This window comes from Pseudophryne corroboree, chromosome 4, assembly GCF_028390025.1.
Source record: "Pseudophryne corroboree isolate aPseCor3 chromosome 4, aPseCor3.hap2, whole genome shotgun sequence".
NCBI classification, from domain to species: domain Eukaryota; kingdom Metazoa; phylum Chordata; class Amphibia; order Anura; family Myobatrachidae; genus Pseudophryne; species Pseudophryne corroboree.
This window is the reverse complement of record NC_086447.1, coordinates 561,755,635-561,781,041: the sequence shown is the minus strand read 5'-3', so window position 1 is coordinate 561,781,041 and position 25,407 is coordinate 561,755,635. Positions and strand designations below refer to the sequence as shown.

General features: G+C 46.3%; 1 protein-coding gene across 2 annotated transcripts in view; it reads right to left on the bottom strand.

The window, feature by feature from the left end:
- Window positions 1-14,775, bottom strand: part of TNFAIP3 (TNF alpha induced protein 3) — a 37,413-nt gene extending 22,638 nt beyond the window's left edge. Inside the window, exon 1 of one of the 2 annotated variants that reach the window (XM_063917415.1) lies at window positions 14,325-14,775. In XM_063917415.1, the coding sequence (XP_063773485.1) occupies window positions 14,325-14,368 (44 nt within the window). In that variant the 5' untranslated portion in view covers window positions 14,369-14,775. Of the gene's footprint in view, window positions 1-14,010; window positions 14,107-14,324 lie in introns of those variants that run through there. The other variant, XM_063917414.1, reaches the window with a different exon arrangement.
- Between the last annotated feature and the right edge of the window lie 10,632 nt (window positions 14,776-25,407).

The window sequence follows — 25,407 nt, the reverse complement described above, 5'->3', positions numbered from 1 at the left end:
CAGCAAGTTTGTTAGCAATTGGGCAAAACCATGTGCACTACAGGTGTGGCAGATATAACATTTGCAGAGAGAGTTAGATTTGGGTGGGTTATTTTGTTTCTGTGCAGGGTAAATACTGGCTGCTTTATTTTTACACTGCAATTTAGATTTCAGTTTGAATACACCCCACCCAAATCTAAAGGCCAGTACTCACTGGCCGATGTGGGAGAGATGTGTGCTGAGCGAACCGCTCAGCACACATCTCTCCCGGCGCTCAGCACAGCGCGATGTGTGCTGAGCATGCGGGGGGAGACGGGGGGGCGCTCATTTCACCCAGTGGGCTGCGCATCGCTATCGCTGTAGGGGGTACACACGGAGCGATCAGGCTTAAAATCTAAGCAATCTAGTCAGATTGCTTACATTTTAAGCAGCGATCGCTCCGTAAGTACCCCCCTTAACTCTTTCTGCACATGTTATATCTGTCCCCCCTGCAGTGCACATGGTTTTGCCCAACTGCTAACAAATTTGCTACTGCGATCAACTCAGAATTAGTCCCCGTATTTCCAGCAGAATGCTGGGAACTGAATGTAAGATATAAATGTATGCTTTGCTTGAGGCTAAAAATTATTTACAGGATGAATAGAAGGTGTTACTACCACTAAAGGGTTGTACACAGAATGGTTAAAAATTTAGAACGCCGTGTGTTGGGGTGCCGGCGACAGCAATGCGCGACCACACACGTCGCTATCGCCAGCTCTAGATTAGGCATGAATGCATGCCTAATCTAGTGAGATCGCTAGGTGGAATGAGCATTCCCCCCGTCCCCATACTCCTGCTCGCTGAGCACACATCGCGCTCGATGCTGAGCGGGGGGAGAGATGTGTGCTGCGCGGTCACTGATAGATCGCTCAGCACACATCTCCAGGAGAAATCTCCCGTGTGTACCCCCATTAAGTGTTTAACGTCATGTACAAGCAGTGCAGTCATGGTGGTTGAGTGCCCGGCAATCATAGGATCATAGATAACATTCAAATGAAAAATGAACACGAGGAAATTCATTTAGCAGCTATGGCCATGAAGAAGATCAGAATGGCAGCACTATGGGTAACACTTTAAGTTTTCCCATATATATGAAGGTCTGTAAAGCAAAACTTACTGGGGCTTATACCATATAGGCAGCGCCATCTATAGATGTCATTGCCAACAGAAGCCTATGGGCTGCTTTAGACATAAATCCCAGAGAGGAGTGTCTCCCGTGACTTGCGCACGTTCTGGCTGGCAGCCGTGCATGCATAGTAGGGACAGAACACGGGGGTCCTCATACCGCAAGGGACAGCTCTTACTTGATTTGTGATGTTGGGGTACTGTAGTCTACTTTGAATACCATGCTTTATATATTTCACTTTACATATACTTTTTACATCTCTTTTAGTAGTGTAAACCAGGATGTAAAGTTTGTATATCTGCTATACTTGCAAGTACAAACTGACTTACGTGTGATTCAAATCAAAATGCTAACAATATGTGGTTACATTTTCACAACCACCCACCAGCAAAACTTTTACTTTTATTCAATTGCATCATATTATAGAGATACATAATAACTTTACTGGAAGCTACACATTGGAGCAACAAGGATAAATAACATGTTATATTAAAACATGAACTGCTTTGCTAAATACTAGCAAGTCAGACATAAAGACAAGGAGACAACAACAAAGAGCAGACCCTAATGGTTTTGCAAATCAGTGGTTATCACTGGTTGCACCATCTGAATACTGTAAAAACACTAAACACACTCACACCATGGCAAATAAACCTTGCTATCCAGTGATTTCCACAAGCATATCTGATGACTGATGACACACACTACATCCAACCTGTGCAAGATAATACAATAATACATAGAAAAATAGCAATTCCCCACCTAGTGTGGAGTCCCTAGTATAAAAGTATTCCTAGTGCTTCACTAATTGTATAAAATACTGGAAATATTATTTATCATTGCATACCTCCCAACTGTCCCGAATACAGCGGGACAGTCCAGCTAATTGGACACTGTCTCGCTGTCTACCCGCGGGCCACAGTGTCCTGCGGGCAGGGGGGTCAGGTGGGAGAGCCAGTCATCACTGAAGAGATGAGAGGGTTAGCCAGGGGCTGCCCAGCTGCTCAGGAAGCGCTGGGCACGCCCCCAAATTGATTAAAATGGTGGTCACAGCACCAGACTCCGCCCCTCTGTCCGATGCAAGAGGCCCCACCCCTTATCAGGTGCGGCAGGTCCCGACTCCCTACAGTTGAAAGTTGGGAGGTATGTCATTGCAGTTATCATCAATATGGTTTAACAGTAACTAGTTGCTGCCCTCCATTTATGAACATAAATTGAACAGATTAATAGATATGACAAGGTCCCCGTTCGCACATAGGTGACGACCCAAGTTATTCCTGGGTCATCACCCTTCACACCAGACTCGAGTCTTCCAGTGACCCAGGTCTTCCGGCTAAAGCTGACCATACACTATACAATTATCTGGCAGATCATCTGTCCAATGTAGTTGGTTGCAATGAAAATCTGGTTATGTATGGGAGCAAATAACAGTCAACTATTTGCTTCCAAACACTGGAAAACGGTCAAAATCTGTCGTTCAAACAAATTGGTTAAATCCGTTATTTAACTAATTTGTCTGAATGACCATTTTAGTCCATCTTCCAGTATTTGGGAGCAAGTGGTTAATTTGTTCCCATACATTAGTAGATTTTCATTCCTACCAGCCAGATTGGACAAGATGATGATCTGCCAATTAAAAGTGTATAGTGTATGCAAAGCTTTATAGTGGGTGTTTGGAGATTATGGAATCTCCAAGTGCTACTGTCCCCCCGCCAATCAACTCCTTTAAGGCATGTCATGGGTCATACCTTTCAGACAGAAGCCAAGACACTGACCCGGGTTACTAGTCCCAGGAATAACCCTGGTCAATTGAAGGGTAAGTAACAGGACCGGGGACTGTCAAGCCAGGTAGACTCTTTCAGACATAAGATTGGCTCAGGTCGATGCACATTCACAGCAGAAAAACTGGGGTTTTGGCTTATTTCTGAAAGGAGTATAACAAATCCTCTGGCATTGTTTGCCCTTCACAATTCAATCGAGGACAATGCACCGGTATCCGGTCTATAGATTTACACTAAAAAGGTCTACAGTCAATAGGTTGACCACTAATGGTAGCGATGGATTAGGTCGATAGGGTCAAAAGGTCGACAGGGTCAAAAGATCGACCCGACAGTGGTCAACACAGGTTTTTTTTCAGCTTCTTCATACTTTACCATCCACATGGACTACGACTGGGAATAGTAACCTGTGCCGAGCGCAGCAGTAGTGGAGTAAGGCACCTTGCGTGATGCGGGAGGGAAGTGGTACATAAATGAGGCTTGTTTGTGACAGAAGTGACAAAACACCACACAAATTTTTTTATTACATCTACCTTTTTTGTGTCGACCATTTCCATGTCAACCTTTTTTTTTAGTGTAGATGTAATAATCCACACCCCAATGCACCATGAGTGAATGTCAAAGTATGAATAACTATAATAAAATGGTAATTAAAACACAAATCTATTTGACTTGGTTCAAAAAGCATTTAGGGGTCCATTGAAGTAGGAGTTTCTGAAAGAGAGTTGTTTCCTGAAACTCGTATATATTGCATGAATGCGCGCACCCGAGAAATGTGAGAATTAGAAATGCCAATGTGCAGCGCTCGCAGCAAGCTTGGGTAACTTTTCTACAAGATGGAACCTGGAAGAAGTGCATGGAAAAGAGAGGAAACCATCCTGGACACCAACTGATGTAACAGGACCATATAGAAGGCTGTTAGTGGCCATAAGGAAAGCACTGGTGGTTTGTAAAAGGTGTCCAATGAATGATTTTTGCACTTTTTATTAACGGTTGAAAAATGATAGCAAGGAAGTATTTTTCATCAAATCAAAGTCTTTCCAGCATTTCGAGGTACAGAGAAATATGTCTGTATAGTAATTTTGCAGTGTTTTTATACAAGGTTGTCAAATTTATCAAGAAACAGTTTAACCTTTCATCTGCAAGTTCATAGCCCCTCTCCCATCAATAAAGTACCTCCATGTACCTGCCCCACATCATTTAACCCATTATTGAGCTTTTTAGAGAAATTCACCTGAAAATTGACTTGTCTTTATTGGCCAAATTATGCTATTTAAATCCCTCCAAGTGCAGGATTTATATATTGAGAGGGGTGTGCCAAAAGTATTGTACTGTATCCCAATATTTTACTTTAAAATAAAGGTTTTCCTTACCTTTTCACCTGCTCAGGAAGGTACGTGAAAAAAATGCAAATTTCCCCAGAAAATCAACGTGAGTCTGTACTTTAATTGCAAATTTACACGATGTCGCAGTGCGAGTTCACTGTTACAACGGATTGCAGAACCAACTTGCATCTATTTGTGTGTAACGTGCTGGGAGCACAAAGTTGGTATATGATGTCTGGCTCATGTGCTGGGAGTACAACGCTGGTGTAGGATGTGTATATCATGTGCTGGGAGCACAAGGCAGGTGTATGATGTGTGTAACGTGCTGGGAGCACAAAGCTGTTACATGATGTGTGTATCATGTGCTGGGAGCACAAAGCTAGTATATGATGTGTGTAACATGTGCTGGGAGCACAAAGCTGTTACATGATGTGTGTAGCATGTGCTGGGAGTACAAAGTTGGTATATGATGTGTGTAACATGTGCTGGGAGCACAAAGCTGGTGTATAATGTGTGTAATTTGCTGGGAGCACAAAGCTGGTGTATAATGTGTGTAATTTGCTGGGAGCACAAAGCTGGTGTATGATATGTGTAACATGTGCTGGGAGCACAAAGCTAGAATATGATGTGTGTTACATGTGCTGGGAGCACAAAGCTAGTATATGATGTGTGTAACATGTGCTGGGAGCACAAAGCTAGAGTATGATGTGTGTTACATGTGCTGGGAGCACAAAGCTAGTATATGATGTGTGTAACATGTGCTGGGAGCAGAAAGCTAGAATATGATGTGTGTTACATGTGCTGGGAGCACAAAGCTAGTATATGATATGTGTAACATGTGCTGGGAGCACAAAGCTAGTATATGATGTGTGTAAGGTATAGGCCAGTTTCCCAACCTCAGTCCTCAAAGCACACTAACAATCCTGCATATTTAACTTTAATAAACATAAGTGGTCAGGAAAAGGTTAAACTTTCCATAGTAAATAAGGAAACAAACAAACAAACAAACAAACAAACAAACATAATAGAACCAGTAGGAGATAGAACTGCACTTTCTAAGCACACATTCTCCGGCCGTATGGTAAGGCACCTGTCTCTTCTTCCTGGAAGCTACTCTCTGGTCCAGTGCACTGATTGAGCACTCAGATCTGCACACACAGCAAACTTGGTAAAAGAAGCTGCTACCATTGGGCATGTGCAGTAGCTCTGCTTTGTCCCTTAAATTGCATATTGTGGCAGCAGCTGTAATAATTCTATTATATACTATTGCTATCGCGGTCATAATTTGAGCCGCTGGCAAGGGGCGGGGGGTTTCCAGCCAACCAGAATACCCCTCCCCCCCCCCTGCATTTGCCTATGCGTGTAATGACCTATAATGAATAGCCTAAGGCAGTGGTTCCCAAACTGTTTGCCTAGGCACACTGAGGTGTGGCGAGGCTCTTGTAGGGGTGCTTCAGGTTGGTGGTCCAGGACATAATCAGATTATTTATGGTCAAAGTGATAGGCAAAACCAGTGCTAGTGGCTGCAAATCATTAAACATGTGGTCAATCAGAATACAACTGTACACCACCACATAACTGAACCTAGGGATAACAGGTAGGCACAGTTTACTTAATGTAATATTATTTTCCAAATATATCAATAGCAAACTTTTATCCTAGGGGTGCTGTGAATTTTTTTTTTTTTATACTCTAGGGCTCCGTGATTCAAGAAAGTTTGGGAGTTATTGGCCTATGTTATGCAATAGAAATGTGTTACTATGTTGTGTAAAACTGCACCCTAATTATGGGGGTAATTCCAAGTTGATCGCAGCAGGAATTTTGTTAGCAGTTGGGCAAAACCATGGGGGGTCATTCCGAGTTGTTCGCTCGCAAGGCGATTTTAGCAGAGTTACACACGCTAAGCCTCCGCCTACTGGGAGTGAATCTTAGCTTCTTAAAATTGCGAACGATGTATTCGCAATATTGCGATTACAAACTACTTAGCAGTTTCAGAGTAGCTTCAGACTTACTCGGCATCTGCGATCAGTTCAGTGCTTGTCGTTCCTGGTTTGACGTCACAAACACACCCAGCGTTCGCCCAGACACTCCCCCGTTTCTCCAGCCACTCCCGCGTTTTTTCCGGAAACGGTAGCGTTTTTATCCACACGCCCATAAAACGCCGTGTTTCCGCCCAGTAACACCCATTTCCTGTCAATCACATTACGATCGCCGGAGCGAAGAAAAAGCCGTGAGTAAAAAAACTATCTTCATAGCAAAATTACTTGGCGCAGTCGCAGTGCGAACATTGCGCATGCGTACTAAGCAGAAAAACGCTGCGATGCGAAGAAAATTACAGAGCGAACGACTCGGAATGACCCCCCATGTGCACTGCAGGGGAGGCAGATATAACATGTGCAGAGAGATAGATTTGGGTGGGGTGTGTTCAATCTGCAATCTAAATTGCAGTGTAAAAATAAAGCAGCCAGTATTTACTCTGCACAGAAACAAAATAACCCACCCAAATCTAACTCTCTCTGCACATGTTATATCTGCCTCCCCTGCAGTGCACATGGTTTTGCCCAACTGCTAACAAAATTCCTGCTGCGATCAACTTGGAATTACCCCCTATATGTACAGTACACAATACAAACATCTTACAGTGCAGAATTACCAGTTCCCTCACGTGGCCCTGGCTCTTATATGTCCAAGCATGTATATATACTACAATATGACTGTATTCTATATTCATCACCACATGGTAGTGAATGGATGGCACTGGGGCACATTACTGCAATCTTCACTGAGTGCCAGTCTGCATATGTATATACTACAATACATATATTTGTAGCAGGAAGGAAGGATCAGCAAAAAATAATTGAAATATTAAAAAAAAATCACATTTATTTAATACAGTGCATTGAAACATATATACTGCATATATATATATATATATATATATATATATATATATATATATATATATATATTCACACACACACACACACACACACACACACACACACACACACACACACACACACACACACACACACACATAACCCTCCTCTTCTTCATATCAAAGTACATTTTCCATAATTACATACACTTTCATCAGCATTTTTAATAGGTAAAACCTATATTTCTAGACACGTTATCTTGCAGTGTTTTTCAGTGACACCATGTAATTGCAGCTTTAGCAGATTTCTATACATTGAGCATATCTTAGTAACCAGCGTGATGCTGTAACAGAACTGGTTGTGCGGTTGTTCTGTGTTTCAGCTTCCTGTTTTGAAGACTGTGAAACCTGTTCACATAGCAATACGTACATGTGATATGTACAGAAAAACAACACCAGGGGCGGGATGTAATGAACTCTGGCGGCTGTGCGGGTTGCCGGCCGCACTGCACAGCTGCTGGACTCAGAGTTCATTACATCCCGTCACTAATGTGTTTAATAAGTATGAATCTGATGGTAAATAGAGCAGAGGCTATGTTACTTCTAGCTGTCAAATATTTTTATTCAATTGCAAGTTACATTTTGTAATTGAACCTAAAGGGTAGCCACTATGGACATACAGGGCTGGACGGAATGGAGTGCAAGACGGCCGGAGCGCGGAGTCCGAACTTGTACGTTTTTTTAAAAGCAGCAAATAATAACAAGGTAAATGCTTTAAAAAAGCGTACAAGTTCGGACAGTGAACACTAGGAGAATATGGAGACCCTGACTTTAACATGTAATAGAGACTAAACAGCAAATGTACTAAGCCTTGGAGAGAGATAAAGTACCACCCAATCAGCTCCTCTCATTTTTCAAATACAGCCTGTAAACTGACAGTCAGGAGTTGATTGGCTAGTACCTTAATCTATCTCTACTTTATCACTCTCCAAGGCTTAGTACATCTGCCCCTAAATGTGATGTCAAAAGCAAAGAGAAAACTTTACTTGGGTTCTTTGGAACAACAGTAAGAGGACAGTACTGGTCAATAGTTTACATCATTAGGTGAGATTCAATTGTTTTATCGCTCCCGATCTCCAGTATAAAGTGATGGGAATTTGGGGGGCAATATGAAATTTTTTGTTGTTGTATTTTTATCTTGCACATCGCGCCCAAACAGGCTGGGTTTAGCCAGATATAGCAGCTCTACCCCACTAAACTAATGGGCGCGACGTGAAAAGTGCAATTTGAGCGCCCAAACTGGTCACTTTTTGCACATTCCAGGGGTGTGAGATAAAATGACGGTGCCGGCAACTGTTCGAGTCCGACCGGAGCAACAATTGAATTGCTCCATCGGGCACCCGGCAGCTGTCAGTGCCGCAATAGACAATTGAATGTCACCCAATGTGTTTTTGCAGAAGCACCCTGAAAATAAAAAAAACTTCTCCCATCATCAAATGGCAAGAATATCTTGCCCCCACGAGCCCCTGCACAGTAGCAGTAAGTAACACCCCTTTCAGACCGCCAGCTTTGAACACCGGTTATTGCACATGAGCGCACATAACCCATGTTGCTGTGCGGCCTGAAAGGGCCCAGTTGGAATAATCCAGGTCGAGCGACCCCGTATTCCAACTCTGGTAGCGAGCAGGGTTGAACACGTGTTCAACCCGGCTCGCTGTGCTGTGTGAACGAGAAGCCAGGTCGATGAGACCCGTTTCCCGTTCACTGTGTGTGAACGGGCGGCGCTTGGAGATCATGTGCCCCCCACGCATCACCCACCTGGCAATATGCTGGTTTGGGGACATCGGCGTTGAGGGGCCGGAGGCAGGTCGCTCCCGGGAATCACCTGTGTCAAGCTTCCGGGTGCGACCCACCTCAGGCGGTGTGAAAGGGGTATTATACACACCACTGTGCATTATATTACAAGAATTTTCCAGTGAGACTAAGCCATTTTGCGCAACAATAATTAACTTCTAGGTGTTCAAGCCAACAATCTCTAGAAGGTTTATGCTAAACGTCTACAACATCCTTCCCATCAAGGTAGATTTTGTAGACTGTAAAGATTTTCTCTTGTGAGGACATTTTGATGAGAATTTCCTGAACTTCCTTACTGATAATTATCATTGACATGAGGTGGATGTGAACACAATGACATCATTCCTTTTCTTGCTTTATAAACAGGATTGTGTAAGTGTGTATCCTTTTTAGACTTCAATCAGCAATAACTACCAAATACATCAGGGACACAGAACGTTTATGTGCTTATTCTATCAATGTGTATATTAATTGGTGATGCTTGCTCTGCAGGGAATAGTAGGAATTCTCATAGCACATTCCCACATTGGAGAGCTCCCCGTTACGTTATATTTTACAAGATCCATATTTTTAATATGTAACTAACTTTTATTTATTTATTTGTTTGTGGTGTTCCTGTACTTAGGGCCAGTGCCGTAGCTAGGCATTTTAGCGCTGTGTGTAAGAAACAGCATTGGTGCCCCCCCCTCTATGTAAAACAGGGGCAGTACGCGCCATAGGCGCGCACAAAATATATAGGGGCGTGGCTTCATGGGGAAGGGATGTGGCCACAAAATAATACCAATTCATACTACGGTGCACAGTAGTCTCCATTATTCAAATTACACCGCACAGTAGCATCACTACACCAGGTAGATCCCCTTTTACACATTACAGCAGCCAGTCCCCCTTTTTACAGATTACGGCAGACAGTGTCTCCTTTTTACACATTACGGCAGACAGCATGCCCTTTTTAAACATTACGGCAGACAGCGTGCCCTTTTTACACATTACGGCAGACAGCGTCCCCCTTTTTACACATTACGGCAGACAGCGTCCCCCTTTTTAAACATTACAGCATACAGCATGCTTTTTTTATACATTACAGCAGACAGCGCCCCCCTGTTTACACATTACAGCAGACAGCGCCCCCCTGTTTACACATTACGGCAGACAGCATCCCCCTTTTACACATTGCGGCAGACAGCGCCCCCTTTTTACACATTGCGGCAGACAGCTCCCCCCTTTTTACACATTACGACAGACAGCGTCCCCCTTTTTACACATTGCGGCAGACAGCGTCCCCCTTTTTACACATTGCGGCAGACAGCGTCCCCCTTTTTACACATTACGGCTGCCAGTCCCCCTTTATACACATAGATAGATAGATAGATAGATAGATAGATAGATACAGACAGACAGAGAGATAGATACTTACCATCTCTCCCCGCTGGCTCAGGCTCCTCAGTGCTGGCAGATCCCGGGCAGGGGAGAAGGAGGAGGAGGGAGGGGGACTGGAGCCGCAGCAGCGCTATGTAATTGGTAGAGGAGCTGTCCCTCTGCTTCCGCATTGGCTGCCCGCCGCCGCTCTGAATGCTGGGATGAGGAAAGCGCATCCCAGCATTCACAGCAGCGCTGGGAAGCCAATGCGGAAGGAGAGGGGACTGCTACAGCGGAGCCTCTACCAATTATATAGCGGTGCTGCGGCTCCAGTCCCCCTCCCTCCTCCTCCTCCCCTGCCTCCGGCGTTGCTGCTCTTCTCCAGCGTGGCGCACGGGCGCACACAGCACAGTCGGCTTGTAATGAGTCAATTTGACTCATTACAAGCCGCTGGCCGTTGCACCCTCAGGGCAACTGCGCTGTGTGCCAGGCACACCTGGCACACACGTAGTTACGGCTCTGCTCAGGGCCATGGCTTGAGTTTATGCCATAAGCAAGACAGCCACAGAAAGCCACTGAATTGCAATATGTACACAGGGACTGCTGTGAGCTCTGTTCAACTGTCTGAAATGCAGCACCACGAAAATAAAAGCAACCAATAAGCATACCTAGGCGATAACCTAGGGCACCAATGTTTAGGGGTGCATCTCAAACACTATATACATGACAATGTCACTCTTTCATTATTCTTATTTTCCCCATGGGACGCCCGCACTGGGGTGACTGCAGGGAGTGTGGTGATGGACTCTAATGTTGCAGCCCAGGGCCACACTTCTACTGACAGAGGACCTGAAAACGTCAGCCGCATCCTGGGCACATCTGCTGGTCATTTAAACATTAAACCTTAGTATTCTTGTTTCTGGGCCAGGTAACCAAGTCAGATCTTGGGAAACACATATACCCCTTTCACATCGCACAAATAACCCGGTATCGACACGGGTCATACCCCTTTCACATCGCACAAATAACCCGGTATCGACACGGCATATTGCCGTGTCGACACGGGTCAGTGTGCGATGTGAAAGCACTTCGCGAGAATTAGCGGGTCGTCTGACCCGGTAATTCAACCCGGTATAAAAGAAGGATTATACCCGGGTTGAATACCGGGTCAGGTGCAGTGTGAATGGGAGCTGCGTCGATGCGACACGATTCCCATTCACAGCATATGGAGAGGCGGCGCAGGAGATGAGCTCATCTCCCAGCGCCGCCTCCACCCCCGCCCCTGCTGCTGCTGTGCCCCCCAGCTGCTATGGCAACCAACCCGGTATATTGCCGAGTCGGAAAGCCAGCAAAGGAGAGCAAATGCCGGATCCCACCCGGTAAGGACACGTTTCTCTTACCGGGTGGGATCCGGCATTTGCGATCTGAAAGCGGTAATAGTCAGCAGACACAGCCATTATATTTTGGGTACACTTTTTTTTCTGATCATGCAAACTGTGCATAAGTGATTATAATAGTACTCAAGAATGTATCACTATCTGTCAAGAAAATAAATATTACAATTATAGTCCCTGCAGCAAAATAGTAATTCTTACTGGTGATTCATTGAATTATAAAAAGTCAGGATAAGGTGAAACCTCCATGAAGTAATCAAAAAGCCCTTCATTTCAGAGATGGTTTACACATTTGATCCTACTCATCCAACAGTAATGCTTCCAAGCCGAGTGACCAAGAGGAAATCCCTAATTACATTACATGGTGTGGATACCGGGATTTTCCACCACAATGTGGAAACAATTCTTATTTTATGTATTTAGACATATTTTGTTTGTATCATGTCCTGAATGTAGTGTTGCATATTATGTTGACACATAACAAATAAAGAATAATAATAATAATAATAATAATAATGTTTAACATGTCTGTGATATGGTTCTGCATTTATAACTCTTCTAGGGGAGAAATGCAATTATTTTTGAGTGCTGTAAGCAGGGCTTAAAATGGTCCAGGAGAAGTGGTGGAACTCATTTTCCCCGCCACCTCCTCTCCTCCCATTAGGCGAAGTCAGGGCCAGCGCTAGAGTGTTCGTCATCACCCTGCAAACTATACATTTTTGCATTACCTCCCATACATTATAAAGGGACAGTGGTCTCACAAGGAAGGGGCGTTGACACACAATAGTACCCCAATTCAAATTACGTCACACAGTAGCACAATCTTATTCCCATTAGAGCGCATGCAGTGCCCCTTATTCACATTACATCACTCAGTAGTGCCATTTACTCATGTTATGCTACACAGTGGTACCTCTTATATACATTATAAAATTACTGTGCAAGGCCGTGGAGGAGGTGGAACTAGTTCCACCTTGTCGTCGTCCCAACTCCTCCCCTTTAACCCCTGGCTGTAAGTAATGGGTGCCAGATGGGAGCTATTCACTTGTTTTGCAATTGGTCACCAGTGCCGCTGGCACTTATTAGTTCTGCTCGCTACCTCCTGAGGTGGCAAGCAAAAATCTGCACACTGTCTGACTTTTGGGGGACCAAACTACTGTCAAGTTTGGCCACTTTACGTGTCTAAATCTGTTGCAGTTGGGTGTGACAAGCACAATAAGTAATGAGAACCCGTGGCACTTGCAGAACAATTCAATATCACCGATCAGGCATTCATTACCTACGCTGGGCTTAGACGCTATGGTCTGGACGATACGCCCAATATTAGCGGATCGCCTAGATAATTGTAGCGTGTATACGGGTGACTGATCCAAAAATATAGATCGATTGGGAATGCCAGATCATCCACCATGTCTGTCCAACGTGATATTTTCTAAGCTGGAAGTTGTCCGCATCAGGCAGTGTATGCCCTACCGCGGCCGACCAACGGACGTTTCCCCTGCTCCTTCACATGGGGGCGGAGTGCTGAGATCAAGTCCAATGCACTGTAAAAGATCATATCTGTACGTGTATTCCCGGCATTAGACACGTACACACTAGACGATATTGTGTATGATGAGCCCGATTCTGATACATTGTTCACGATATCATCCAATGTGCATGCACTATGCTGCTGACGATGCAAGCTCTCGGGTGCAACCATTAAGGGCCATGCTGACGAATGCAGCTTGGCAACTGCTCCTCCCCCTGCTGTAGTTTGTCGCTGCCGGCATCTGCAAGCGTGTCTGCACTTGCCAATGCCGGCACCCCCACCGGGTCCCGTCGCTGATGTCATCGCATCGTTTGTGAGTCGTCTAGTGTGTTCATAGCAATAATATACGTAGGAGAAAATCAAACCTTTGAGAGAGACAAAGTGGAGATATTGTCCTTAGCAACCTAAACAGTGCTAGAGAAATGACAGCTAGAAGCTGATTGGCCACTATGGACAACTTCTCCACTTAACCTCTCTCCAAGGTTTGATACATCTCTCCCATAGTCTACTTACAGTAGCGGGTCCTGAATAAACATAGGAGTAATGTCACAGTCCTGAAAGTCGCACTCTAATTGTCATGCAGTAAAAACGAAAGCTCCAAACAACATAACCATCATGACAGTAATATATCTACATTGCAGAAAGGTGTGATACACACAAGTAAGCAATATAACCCTTTTTCTAATAAAAATGTCATGTTTAAAAAAAATTAAGGACAGAATAAAATCAATTTCAGGTTTAATATACATATTTGCCAGTCCACGAAGAATGACACCAATCTCCCAAGGAAACAGACAGAAGTGACAGTCAGAGCTGCTGCACTTGCTGGGCATGCGCCGTACGGCACCTATCAGGGATCGCCAGCCGGGCTGCTAAACGGCGTCGCAAAACTTATGGGAAAATAAATACAACATATATGCTACAGCTCTTTCGTGCGCTTATGCATGCATGCTACCATGCCATAGTAGTATTTTTACGAACTCTCTCCACAAACAAGGCAAGTTCATACGCCCCAAAATCCTGCACCGCAGCATGTCACAGCAGGCTACGCACCGCCTTACCTGTGAGCTGGGACTTTGGTGCTGGAGCACAGCGAGCGGTCCATGTATGTGTGACAGGAGGCGCTCAGTGCTGACAGGGCTTCCAGGCGAGGTACTGGCGGACACAGAGCTTCATAGCAGAGACTAGACTGTGCAGGGCGGAATCTGTGTCCCAGTGCTGCGCTCCCCGCCGCCTCTGCTACCAGTTTCCGTGGGTAAGCTGGTTTGCTAAATCGATGTAGCGGCAGCAGCAGCCGGTTCCCTCTCACACAAGCTTAGCTTGGCCGCTTCTCCTCCCCTTGGGGATTTCCCAGGCCTGGGGACTTTCCCGAACACCCGCAGTACGATGCAGGACCTGCCTGTAGCCAGCAGGGGGACACGACAGTGATACACTTGTTTTCTCTATCGTCCTAGTGGATGCTGGGGTTCCTGAAAGGACCATGGGGAATAGCGGCTCCGCAGGAGACAGGGCACAAAAAGTAAAGCTTTTTCCGATCAGGTGGTGTGCACTGGCTCCTCCCCCTATGACCCTCCTCCAGACTCCAGTTAGATTTTTGTGCCCGGCCGAGAAGGGTGCAATCTAGGTGGCTCTCCTAAAGAGCTGCTTAGAAAAAGTTTAGCTAGGTTTTTTATTTTACAGTGATTCCTGCTGGCAACAGGATCACTGCAGCGAGGGACTGAGGGGAGAAGGAATCAACTCACCTGCGTGCAGGATGGATTGGTTTCTTGGCTACTGGACATCAAGCTCCAGAGGGACGATCACAGGTACAGCCTGGATGGTCACCGGAGCCACGCCGCCGGCCCCCTTGCAGATGCTGAAATCAGAAGAGGTCCAGAATCGGCGGCTGAAGACTCCTGCAGTCTTCTAAAGGTAGCGCACAGCACTGCAGCTGTGCGCCATTTTCCTCTCAGCACACTTCACACGGCAGTCACTGAGGGTGCAGGGCGCTGGGAGGGGGGCGCCCTGGGAGGCAAAATGAGTACCTATAAAGGCTAAAAATACCTCACATATAGCCCTAGAGGCTATATGGAGATATTTAACCCCTGCCTAATTTTTCTAAATAGCGGGAGACGAGCCCGCCGGAAAAGGGCCGGGGCCTATCTCCTCAGCACACGGCGCCATTTCCTCTCACAGCTCCGCTGGTCAGGACGGCTCCCAAGTCTCTCCCCTGCACTGCACTACAGAAACAGGGTAAAACAGAGAGGGGGGGGCACATTTATGGCGATATTTTGATATAACAAAGCAGCTATAAGGGAGCACTTATTATAAGGCTATCCCTGATATATATATATAGCGCTTTTGGTGTGTGCTGGCAAACTCTCCCTCTGTCTCCCCAAAGGGCTAGTGGGTCCTGTCTTCGTTAGGAGCATTCCCGGTGTGTCTGCTGTGTGTCGGTACGTGTGTGTCGACATGTATGAGGACGATATTGGTGTGGAGGCGGAGCAATTGCCAAATATGAGGATGTCACCCCCTAGGGAGTCGACACCAGAATGGATGCCTTTATTTATGGAACTACGGGATAGTGTCAACACGCTAAAGCAGTCGTTTGACGACATGAGACGGCCGGACAATCAATTAGTGCCTGTCCAGGCGACTCAAACACCGTCAGGGGCTGTGAAACGCCCTTTGCCTCAGTCGGTCGACACAGACCCAGACACAGGCGATGACTCCAGTGGTGACGGTGACGAAGCAACCGTATTTTCCAGTAGGGCCACACGTTATATGATTTTGGCAATGAAGGAGGCATTACATTTAGCTGATACTACAGGTACCACTAAACAGGGTATTATGTGGGGTATGAAAAAACTACCTATAGTTTTTCCTGAATCAGAAGAACTAAATGACGTGTGTAATGAAGCGTGGGTTGCCCCTGATAAAAAGCTGATAATTTCAAAGAAATTATTGGCATTATACCCTTTCCCGCCAGAGGTTAGGGAGCGCTGGGAAACACCTCCTAGGGTGGACAAGGCGCTAACACGCTTATCTAAACAAGTGGCGTTACCCTCTCCTGAGACGGCCGCACTTAAAGATCCATCAGATAGGAGGATGGAAAATATCCAAAAAAGTATATACACACATGCAGGTGTTATACTACGACCAGCTGTAGCGACTGCCTGGATGGGCAGTGCGGGGGTAGTTTGGTCAGAGTCCCTGATTGAAAATATTGATACCCTGGACAGGGACAATATTTTACTGTCGTTAGAACAAATAAAGGATGCATTTCTTTATATGCGTGATGCACAGAGGGATATATGCACACTGGCATCACGGGTAAGTGCTATGTCCATTTCGGCCAGAAGAGCTTTATGGACGCGACAGTGGACAGGCGATGCGGATTCAAAACGGCATATGGAAGTTTTGCCGTATAAAGGGGAGGAGTTATTTGGAGTCGGTCTATCAGATTTGGTGGCCACGGCTACAGCCGGGAAATCCACCTTTCTACCTCAAGTCACTCCCCAACAGAAAAAGGCACCGACTTTTCAACCGCAGCCCTTTCGTTCCTTTAAAAATAAGAGAGCAAAGGGCTATTCATATCTGCCACGAGGCAAAGGTCGAGGGAAGAGACAGCAACACGCAGCTCCTTCCCAGGATCAGAAGCCCTCCCCGGCTTCTACAAAAGCCTCAGCATGACGCTGGGGCTTCTCAAGCGGACTCGGGGACGGTGGGGGGTCGTCTCAAAAATTACAGCGCGCAGTGGGCTCACTCGCAAGTAGATCCCTGGATCCTGCAGATAATATCTCAGGGATACAGGTTGGAATTAGAGACAGATCCACCTCGCCGTTTCCTGAAGTCTGCTTTACCAACGTCCCCCTCCGAAAGGGGGACGGTTTTGGAAGCCATTCACAAGCTGTACTCTCAGCAGGTGATAGTCAAGGTCCCTCTTCTGCAACAAGGGAAGGGGTATTATTCCACTCTTTTTGTGGTACCGAAGCCGGATGGCTCGGTAAGACCTATTCTAAATCTGAAGTCCTTGAACCTGTACATAAAGAAGTTCAAGTTCAAAATGGAGTCACTCAGAGCAGTGATAGCGAACCTGGAAGAGGGGGACTTTATGGTATCCTTGGACATCAAGGATGCGTATCTCCACGTTCCAATTTACCCCTCACACCAGGGGTACCTCAGGTTCGTTGTACAAAACTGTCACTATCAGTTTCAGACGCTGCCGTTCGGATTGTCCACGGCACCTCGGATCTTTACAAAGGTAATGGCCGAGATGATGATTCTTCTTCGAAGAAAAGGCGTATTAATTATCCCATACTTGGACGATCTCCTAATAAGGGCGAGATCCAGAGAACAGCTAGAGATGGGATTAGCACTGTCTCAAGAAGTGCTAAAACAGCACGGGTGGATTCTGAATATTCCAAAATCCCAGTTAATGCCGACAACTCGTCTGCTGTTCCTAGGGATGATTCTGGACACGGTTCAGAAAAAGGTTTTTCTCCCGGAGGAAAAAGCCAAGGAGTTATCCGAGCTTGTCAGGAACCTCCTAAAACCAGGAAAGGTGTCTGTACATCAATGCACAAGAGTCCTGGGAAAAATGGTGGCTTCTTACGAAGCAATTCCATTCGGCAGATTCCACGCAAGAATTTTCCAAAGGGATCTGTTGGACAAATGGTCAGGGTCGCATCTTCAGATGCACCTGCGGATAACCCTGTCTCCAAGGACAAGGGTGTCTCTTCTGTGGTGGTTGCAGAGTGCTCATCTATTGGAGGGCCGCAGATTCGGCATACAGGATTGGATCCTGGTGACCACGGACGCCAGCCTGAGAGGCTGGGGAGCAGTCACACAAGGAAGAAACTTCCAGGGAGTATGGACGAGCCTGGAAACGTCTCTTCACATAAACATTCTGGAACTAAGAGCAATATACAATGCTCTAAGCCAGGCAGAACCTCTGCTTCAGGGAAAACCGGTGTTGATCCAGTCGGACAACATCACGGCAGTCGCCCATGTGAACAGACAGGGCGGCACAAGAAGCAGGAGTGCAATGGCAGAAGCTGCAAGGATTCTTCGCTGGGCAGAGAATCATGTGATAGCACTGTCAGCAGTGTTCATCCCGGGAGTGGACAACTGGGAAGCAGACTTCCTCAGCAGACACGATCTTCACCCGGGAGAGTGGGGACTTCATCCAGAAGTCTTCCACATGCTGGTAACCCGTTGGGAAAGACCAATGGTGGACATGATGGCGTCTCGCCTCAACAAAAAACTGGACAGGTATTGCGCCAGGTCAAGAGATCCGCAGGCAATAGCTGTGGACGCGCTGGTAACGCCTTGGGTGTACCAGTCGGTGTATGTGTTTCCTCCTCTGCCTCTCATACCAAAAGTATTGAGAATTATACGGCAAAGAGGCGTAAGAACGATACTAGTGGTTCCGGATTGGCCAAGAAGGACTTGGTACCCGGAACTTCAAGAGATGATCACGGAAGATCCGTGGCCTCTACCTCTAAGGAGGGACTTGCTTCAGCAGGGTCCCTGTCTGTTTCAAGACTTACCGCGGCTGCGTTTGACGGCATGGCGGTTGAACGCCGGATCCTAAAGGAAAAAGGCATGCCGGAAGAAGTCATTCCTACTTTGATTAAAGCAAGGAAGGAAGTAACCGTGCAACATTATCACCGAATTTGGCGAAAATATGTTGCGTGGTGCGAAGATCGGAGTGCTCCGACGGAGGAATTTCAACTGGGTCGATTCCTACATTTCCTGCAATCAGGATTGTCTATGGGTCTCAAATTGGGATCTATTAAGGTTCAAATTTCGGCCCTGTCGATTTTCTTTCAAAAAGAATTGGCTTCAGTCCCTGAAGTCCAGACTTTTGTTAAGGGAGTGCTGCATATACAGCCTCCTGTGGTGCCTCCAGTGGCACCGTGGGATCTCAATGTGGTTTTGGACTTCCTAAAATCTCATTGGTTTGAACCACTAAAAAAGGTGGATTTGAAATATCTCACATGGAAAGTGACCATGCTTCTAGCCCTGGCTTCTGCCAGGAGAGTGTCAGAATTGGCAGCTTTATCTTACAAAAGCCCATATCTGATTTTCCATTCGGACAGGGCAGAACTGCGGACTCGTCCGCATTTTCTCCCTAAGGTGGTGTCAGCATTTCATCTGAACCAGCCTATTGTAGTGCCTGCGGCTACAAGTGACTTGGAGGACTCCAAGTTACTGGACGTTGTCAGAGCATTAAAAATATATATTGCAAGGACAGCTGGAGTCAGAAAATCTGACTCGTTGTTTATATTGTATGCACCCAACAAGATGGGTGCTCCTGCGTCTAAGCAGACGATTGCTCGTTGGATCTGTAGCACAATCCAACTTGCACATTCTGTGGCAGGCCTGCCACAGCCTAAATCTGTAAAGGCCCACTCCACAAGGAAGGTGGGCTCATCTTGGGCGGCTGCCCGAGGGGTCTCGGCATTACAACTTTGCCGAGCAGCTACGTGGTCAGGGGAGAACACGTTTGTAAAATTTTACAAATTTGATACTCTGGCTAAGGAGGACCTGGAGTTCTCTCATTCGGTGCTGCAGAGTCATCCGCACTCTCCCGCCCGTTTGGGAGCTTTGGTATAATCCCCATGGTCCTTTCAGGAACCCCAGCATCCACTAGGACGATAGAGAAAATAAGATTTTACTTACCGATAAATCTATTTCTCGGAGTCCGTAGTGGATGCTGGGCGCCCATCCCAAGTGCGGATTATCTGCATAAATTGTACATAGTTATTGTTAACTAATTCGGGTTATTGTTGAAGGAAGCCATCTTTCAGAGGCTCCGCTGTTATCATACTGTTAACTGGGTTTAGATCACAAGTTGTACGGTGTGATTGGTGTGGCTGGTATGAGTCTTACCCGGGATTCAAAATCCTCCCTTATTGTGTACGCTCGTCCGGGCACAGTACCTAACTGGAGTCTGGAGGAGGGTCATAGGGGGAGGAGCCAGTGCACACCACCTGATCGGAAAAAGCTTTACTTTTTGTGCCCTGTCTCCTGCGGAGCCGCTATTCCCCATGGTCCTTTCAGGAACCCCAGCATCCACTACGGACTCCGAGAAATAGATTTATCGGTAAGTAAAATCTTATTTTTTTTTTCAGGTTTCATTTTGTTACTTTGTGCACATTGGGGCAGATGTATTAAGCCTGGAGAAGGCATAAAGAAGTGACAAGTGCAAGGTGATAACGCACCAGCCAATCAGCTCCAATATGTAAATTGACAGTTATGAGCTGGTTGACTAGTGCGTTATCACCTTGCACCGCTTTATCACTTCTTTTTGCCTTCTCCAGGCTTAATACATTTGCCCCACATGGCCTACTTCACCTGCGGTAGCTCGCATCGGCTGCATCCAGGTGGTCTGCACATGCGCATCGTCCATTGTGCGTGACCTTACCCATTGTAGCCGGATCCTAAAAGGATGCAGCTGCAGTGTGATTGACAGCGGTAGCCGTCAGATGGGAGGGGGCTTTTTGAATGGCAGTGGGCCGGGAATGTTTTTGGGGTGGCTATGTGACGTAACACGCAGCCACTCCTGAAAAAAAAATGGCTGCTGACAGCCAACCCTAGTTCTGATGTGGCCACAATGTAATTGCGGACATATTGGGAGGCGGGCTTAAATATGCTGGTTGGCCTAGCCCTATGCCAGGCGGCCCCCCGCATGTGAGGAGATGAACGCAGATCTGGCTGCGTATGCAGATCTGATGAAATGCGTTAGGGCGGAGTCGTGTGACGTCATCAGCCTCTGGTGTTTCCTGTCCCGAGTCGAGTGGTCCAGTGATCCGACCCACGGCGACCGCTGGTAGTGGCCAGTCACAGGAGTCAGGTCTGACGAGACGTGGTTCGAGTTTATGTCGGGAGGATATCATTTAAACCAGGGCTGGCCAAACCGGTCCTCGAGATCTACCAACAGTTCATGTTTTCCATGCCTCCTGGAGATCTGTAGAAATGTCAGTTAGGAGTGAATGCAGCACATCTTAATTAGTAATAACTACACCTGTGCACCAGCTAGGTGGTCTGGAAAATGTGAACTGTTGGTAGATCTCGAGGACTGGTTTGGCCAGCTCTGATTTAAACCATGTGGTAACCAGCCCATACTGGTTGTTGTGCGGTACGAGCACTACCATCTAAAGTGTGCTGCATATGTACGTTTGTCATGTATTTAGTAATTAAACATTTTACACTATGAAGCGCCCCCTCTTCTTGCTTTTTTTGCTATTTATATATAAATATATATATATATATATATATATATATATATATATATAGAGAGAGTGATAAATAGATATGCGGCATTCAAGGGACTTTATATCTCACAGCAAGGCTGGTGAAGAAAGCAGCAGGGTTCTGTCACATGCTGGTCGGTCAACATTTAATTTTGATGATAACATTTCGTCAGGATGTGTGTATATATATATATATATATTAAATACTGCTAGTGCATGTATGATAATGTGTAATAACAGCAATGCACTGTAGAAAACACACCATACCTATGGGGGAGATCAGTGAAAAGAGTGGAAAAGTGAGCCAGGTTGAGTATCCCTTATCCAAAATGCTTGGGACCAGAAGTATTTTGGATATCGTATATTACCGTATTTTGGAATAATTGCATACCATACTAAGCTATCATGGCGATAGGACCCAAGTCTAAGCACAGAATGCATTTATGTTTCATATACACCTTACAGCCTGATGGTCATTTTAGCCAATATTTTTTATAGCTTTGTGTATTAAACAAAGTTTGTGTACATTCACACAATTCATTTATGTTTCATATACACACATCCTGAAGGTCATTTAATACAATATGTTTAATAACTTTGTGTATTAAACAAAGTTTGTGTACAGTAAGCCATCAGAAAACAAAGGTTTCATTATCTCAGTTTTACTCAAAAAATTCAGTATTTCTGAATATTTGGATATGGGATAACAGACCGTTATCGGGTAGTGGAGATTCGAACGCAGGCGTGTCAAGGCGTTTGGTGGGCGGATGTCTGACGTCAGTTCCGGGACCTGAGATGCTGAAGTCATCGCAGTGGGTAAGTAAGTCCAGACCTACTTAGAAACTGCACAAAATGTTTGTGCATAGCTCGGCTGCACAAACGATCGCAGCCTTGCTATTGCAAAAATACACTTCCCCCTAGGCGGCGTCAAGGGAGGCCAGTCCCGGGTATTGGGATTGAAAAATGGTCAATCCCGGGACACCCGGGATTGGCTTTCAACTGTGTCCGGCCGTCCCCCCACGCCCCGCCCCGCAGACATAAATAAATGTACAAACCTGCACAGCCGGTAGGCGGGTGAGGAGAAGGCAGCGGGTGAGTGCAGGGGGAGCCGGGAGGAGGCGGCGGCGGGTGAAGACCACGTACCTTCCGGCTCTGTGGCTGCTGACAGCGCAGTGTGACCTCACGGTCACAGGTCACGCTGCGCAGGGGGAGTCGGGAGGGGAGAGCCAGGCAGCGTCTGAGCGTCCTGACGCTCAATGCTGATCCTTTAATCCCCGGGATTGGAGCTTCCAATCCCGGGATTGAATCCCGGACATTTTTCGGCCTAAATCCCGGGATCCCAATCCCGGGATTGGCCTCCCTAGCGGCGTCTAGTTGATCGCACGGGCTGCAAAAAGTTGCAGCGTGCGATCAACTCTGAATGACCCCCAAAGTACTAACCAATCAGCTCCTAATTTTAATTTTTCAAACATAGCCTATGGCATGGCAGTTAGAAGCTGATTGGTTGGTAGTTTATTTCTCTCCACTATATCCCTTTTCTCCTTCAAAGAAAGAAAGAAAGTGTCTGCATATGCGCTAGATCAGGAATACGCTCACAAGCAGAGGACATGATTCACAGATTTACGTTGAATCAATATTCATTAAATACCTCTAATATGCAGATCTGGGGATGCGATGTCAGATGCAGTGCAGCTTCAGACTTCCAGTGAGAGAGAGTCTGCAGCTGTTTGGGAGTATGGAGGTGGAATGTTCCAGAAAACGGTGGTGTGTCAGCCCTGTTTTCTGTGTGTGCAAAGCCAGTGGCGGCGACTGGCTACATTGGCCGCAGCTGCGTAGTTTAGGTGGCCATCTTCAGTGACCAAAGGATTATTCAAATGTCAAATGCAGGGCCGTCTTTGCATATGGGCTCAATGGGCACTTGCCCAAGGGCTTCAGGAGTATAAGGGCCCTAAGCTGATAGCTGAGGGTCCCCTCTTTCCAGGGGTACCAGATTTTTGAAAATCGGGCAAGGGGAACCAGAGATATCCGACTTCAAAGCAGTGGTCCCCATCCAAGCCTGTTAATTGCTCTTCCCAGCCAGATATCTTGGATTCTGTTTGACTTATAGTTTTCTGAGGGTATACTCCAAAATCTGGGACTCTCCCCTTTTGGTGGACACTGGCAGCTTGTCTCTACTATGCCCAGAACCAGAGATATCAGCCTTCCAGCAGCTGGTCCCTGCTCCAGCTCTGCACGCCTGGTATACAGTTTTATATTTTCGTTGGTGAATTGCTCTGGCTTCTGATCTCTGATCCCCAAGTCCCCAGCACCTCCTGAAAGGTGAGGCTTTCTAGTGTTTTATCACATTCAAAACTAAAGGGGGGTACACACGGAGAGATCCGTACTTAAAATCTAAGCAATCTTGCTAGATTGCTTAGATTTTAAGCACGGATCTGCCGTGTGTATGCCCACCAGCGATAGCGATGCGCGGCCCCGCGCATCGCTATCGCCGATGCTAGATTGAGCTGCATGCAGGCTCAATCTAGCGGGTCGCTCACTTCACCGTTGTGTGAAGTGAGCCCCCCCCCCCCCCCCCCCGTCGGCTTTCCCCCTCGCTCAGCACATCGCGCTGTGCTGAGCGGGGTGAGAGATGTGTGCTGAGCGGTCTGTGTTAAGATCGCTCAGCACACATCTCTCCCGTGAGTACCCTCCTTAAGAAATCTATTTCCAGGAACCGGAGATATCTGCAGTCAAGCAAGCTGCCCTCCCACCAGAAAATGTTGAATATTAAGCCCACTGCACTATCCACCCCTCCCCTGCGTATTAAACACCCCCTACCACCCTGGAAGTCATGTACCAGGACCCCTTCATTCAGCCCAATGCCCCCTTATACAGTTCAGTGTTCTCCCTCCCTCCCCATCTCCCACCATCTGTGCAGTAAAGGAGTAATTAGCAGAAATTACTGCTCCAGGTACTACATGCTGAGCTGAAGATAGAACACCCCCTACCGCCTGCGGGACATCAAAGCTGCCACTGATAGCACCCTCCACCCCTACAGCTGGAGGATAGGTAGGGGCCCCAGTGTATTGCTGTGGCCGGGGGCCCACACTGCTGTTAAGACGGCCCTGGTCAAATGTTTACACAGTGGATCTGATGCTTCGTCTTTGGACTCGTGCTAACAGAAATTGAATGTCTGTTTAGGATGGATCTTTTAAACCCTGCAATGGGGTGGGTAGAAGTCTATATACTAACAATGACTTTTGTGGCTTTGGACGTGAAAACAGTGGACGAGATAGGCTTCCACATGCAGATGCACTGATTTTTAGTACACATGTACGGATTTACATATTGTCATTACAAAGTAAGTAGGCTAAAGTGGCGTCAGATATGTTCAAGAATCAGGCCCATTATATGCAATGTACAGTACTGTGCAAAAGTTTTAGGCATGTGTGGAAAAAATGCTGCAAAGTAAGAATGCTTTCAAAAATAGAAGTGTTAATAGTTTATTTGTATCTATTAAAATGCAAAGGGAATGAGCAGAAGAGAAATCTAAATCAAATCAATATTTGGTGTGACCACCCGTTGCCTTCAAAACAGCATCAATTCTTCTAGGCACACTTGCACATAGTTTTTGAAGGACCTCGGCAAGGCAATTGTTCCAATCATCTTGAAGAACTTAACACAGATCTTCTGTAGATGTAGGCTTGCTCAAATCCTTCTGTCTCTTCCTGTAATTCCAGACAAACTCGATGATGTTGATCAGGACTCTGTGGGGGCCATATCATCACTTCCAGGTCTCCTTGTTCTTCTTTACGCTGAAGATAGTTCTTAATGACATTGACTGCATGTTTGGGGTCATTATCCTGCTGCAGAATAAATTTGGATCCAATCAGATGCCTCCCTGATGCTACACTGGCAATCAAAT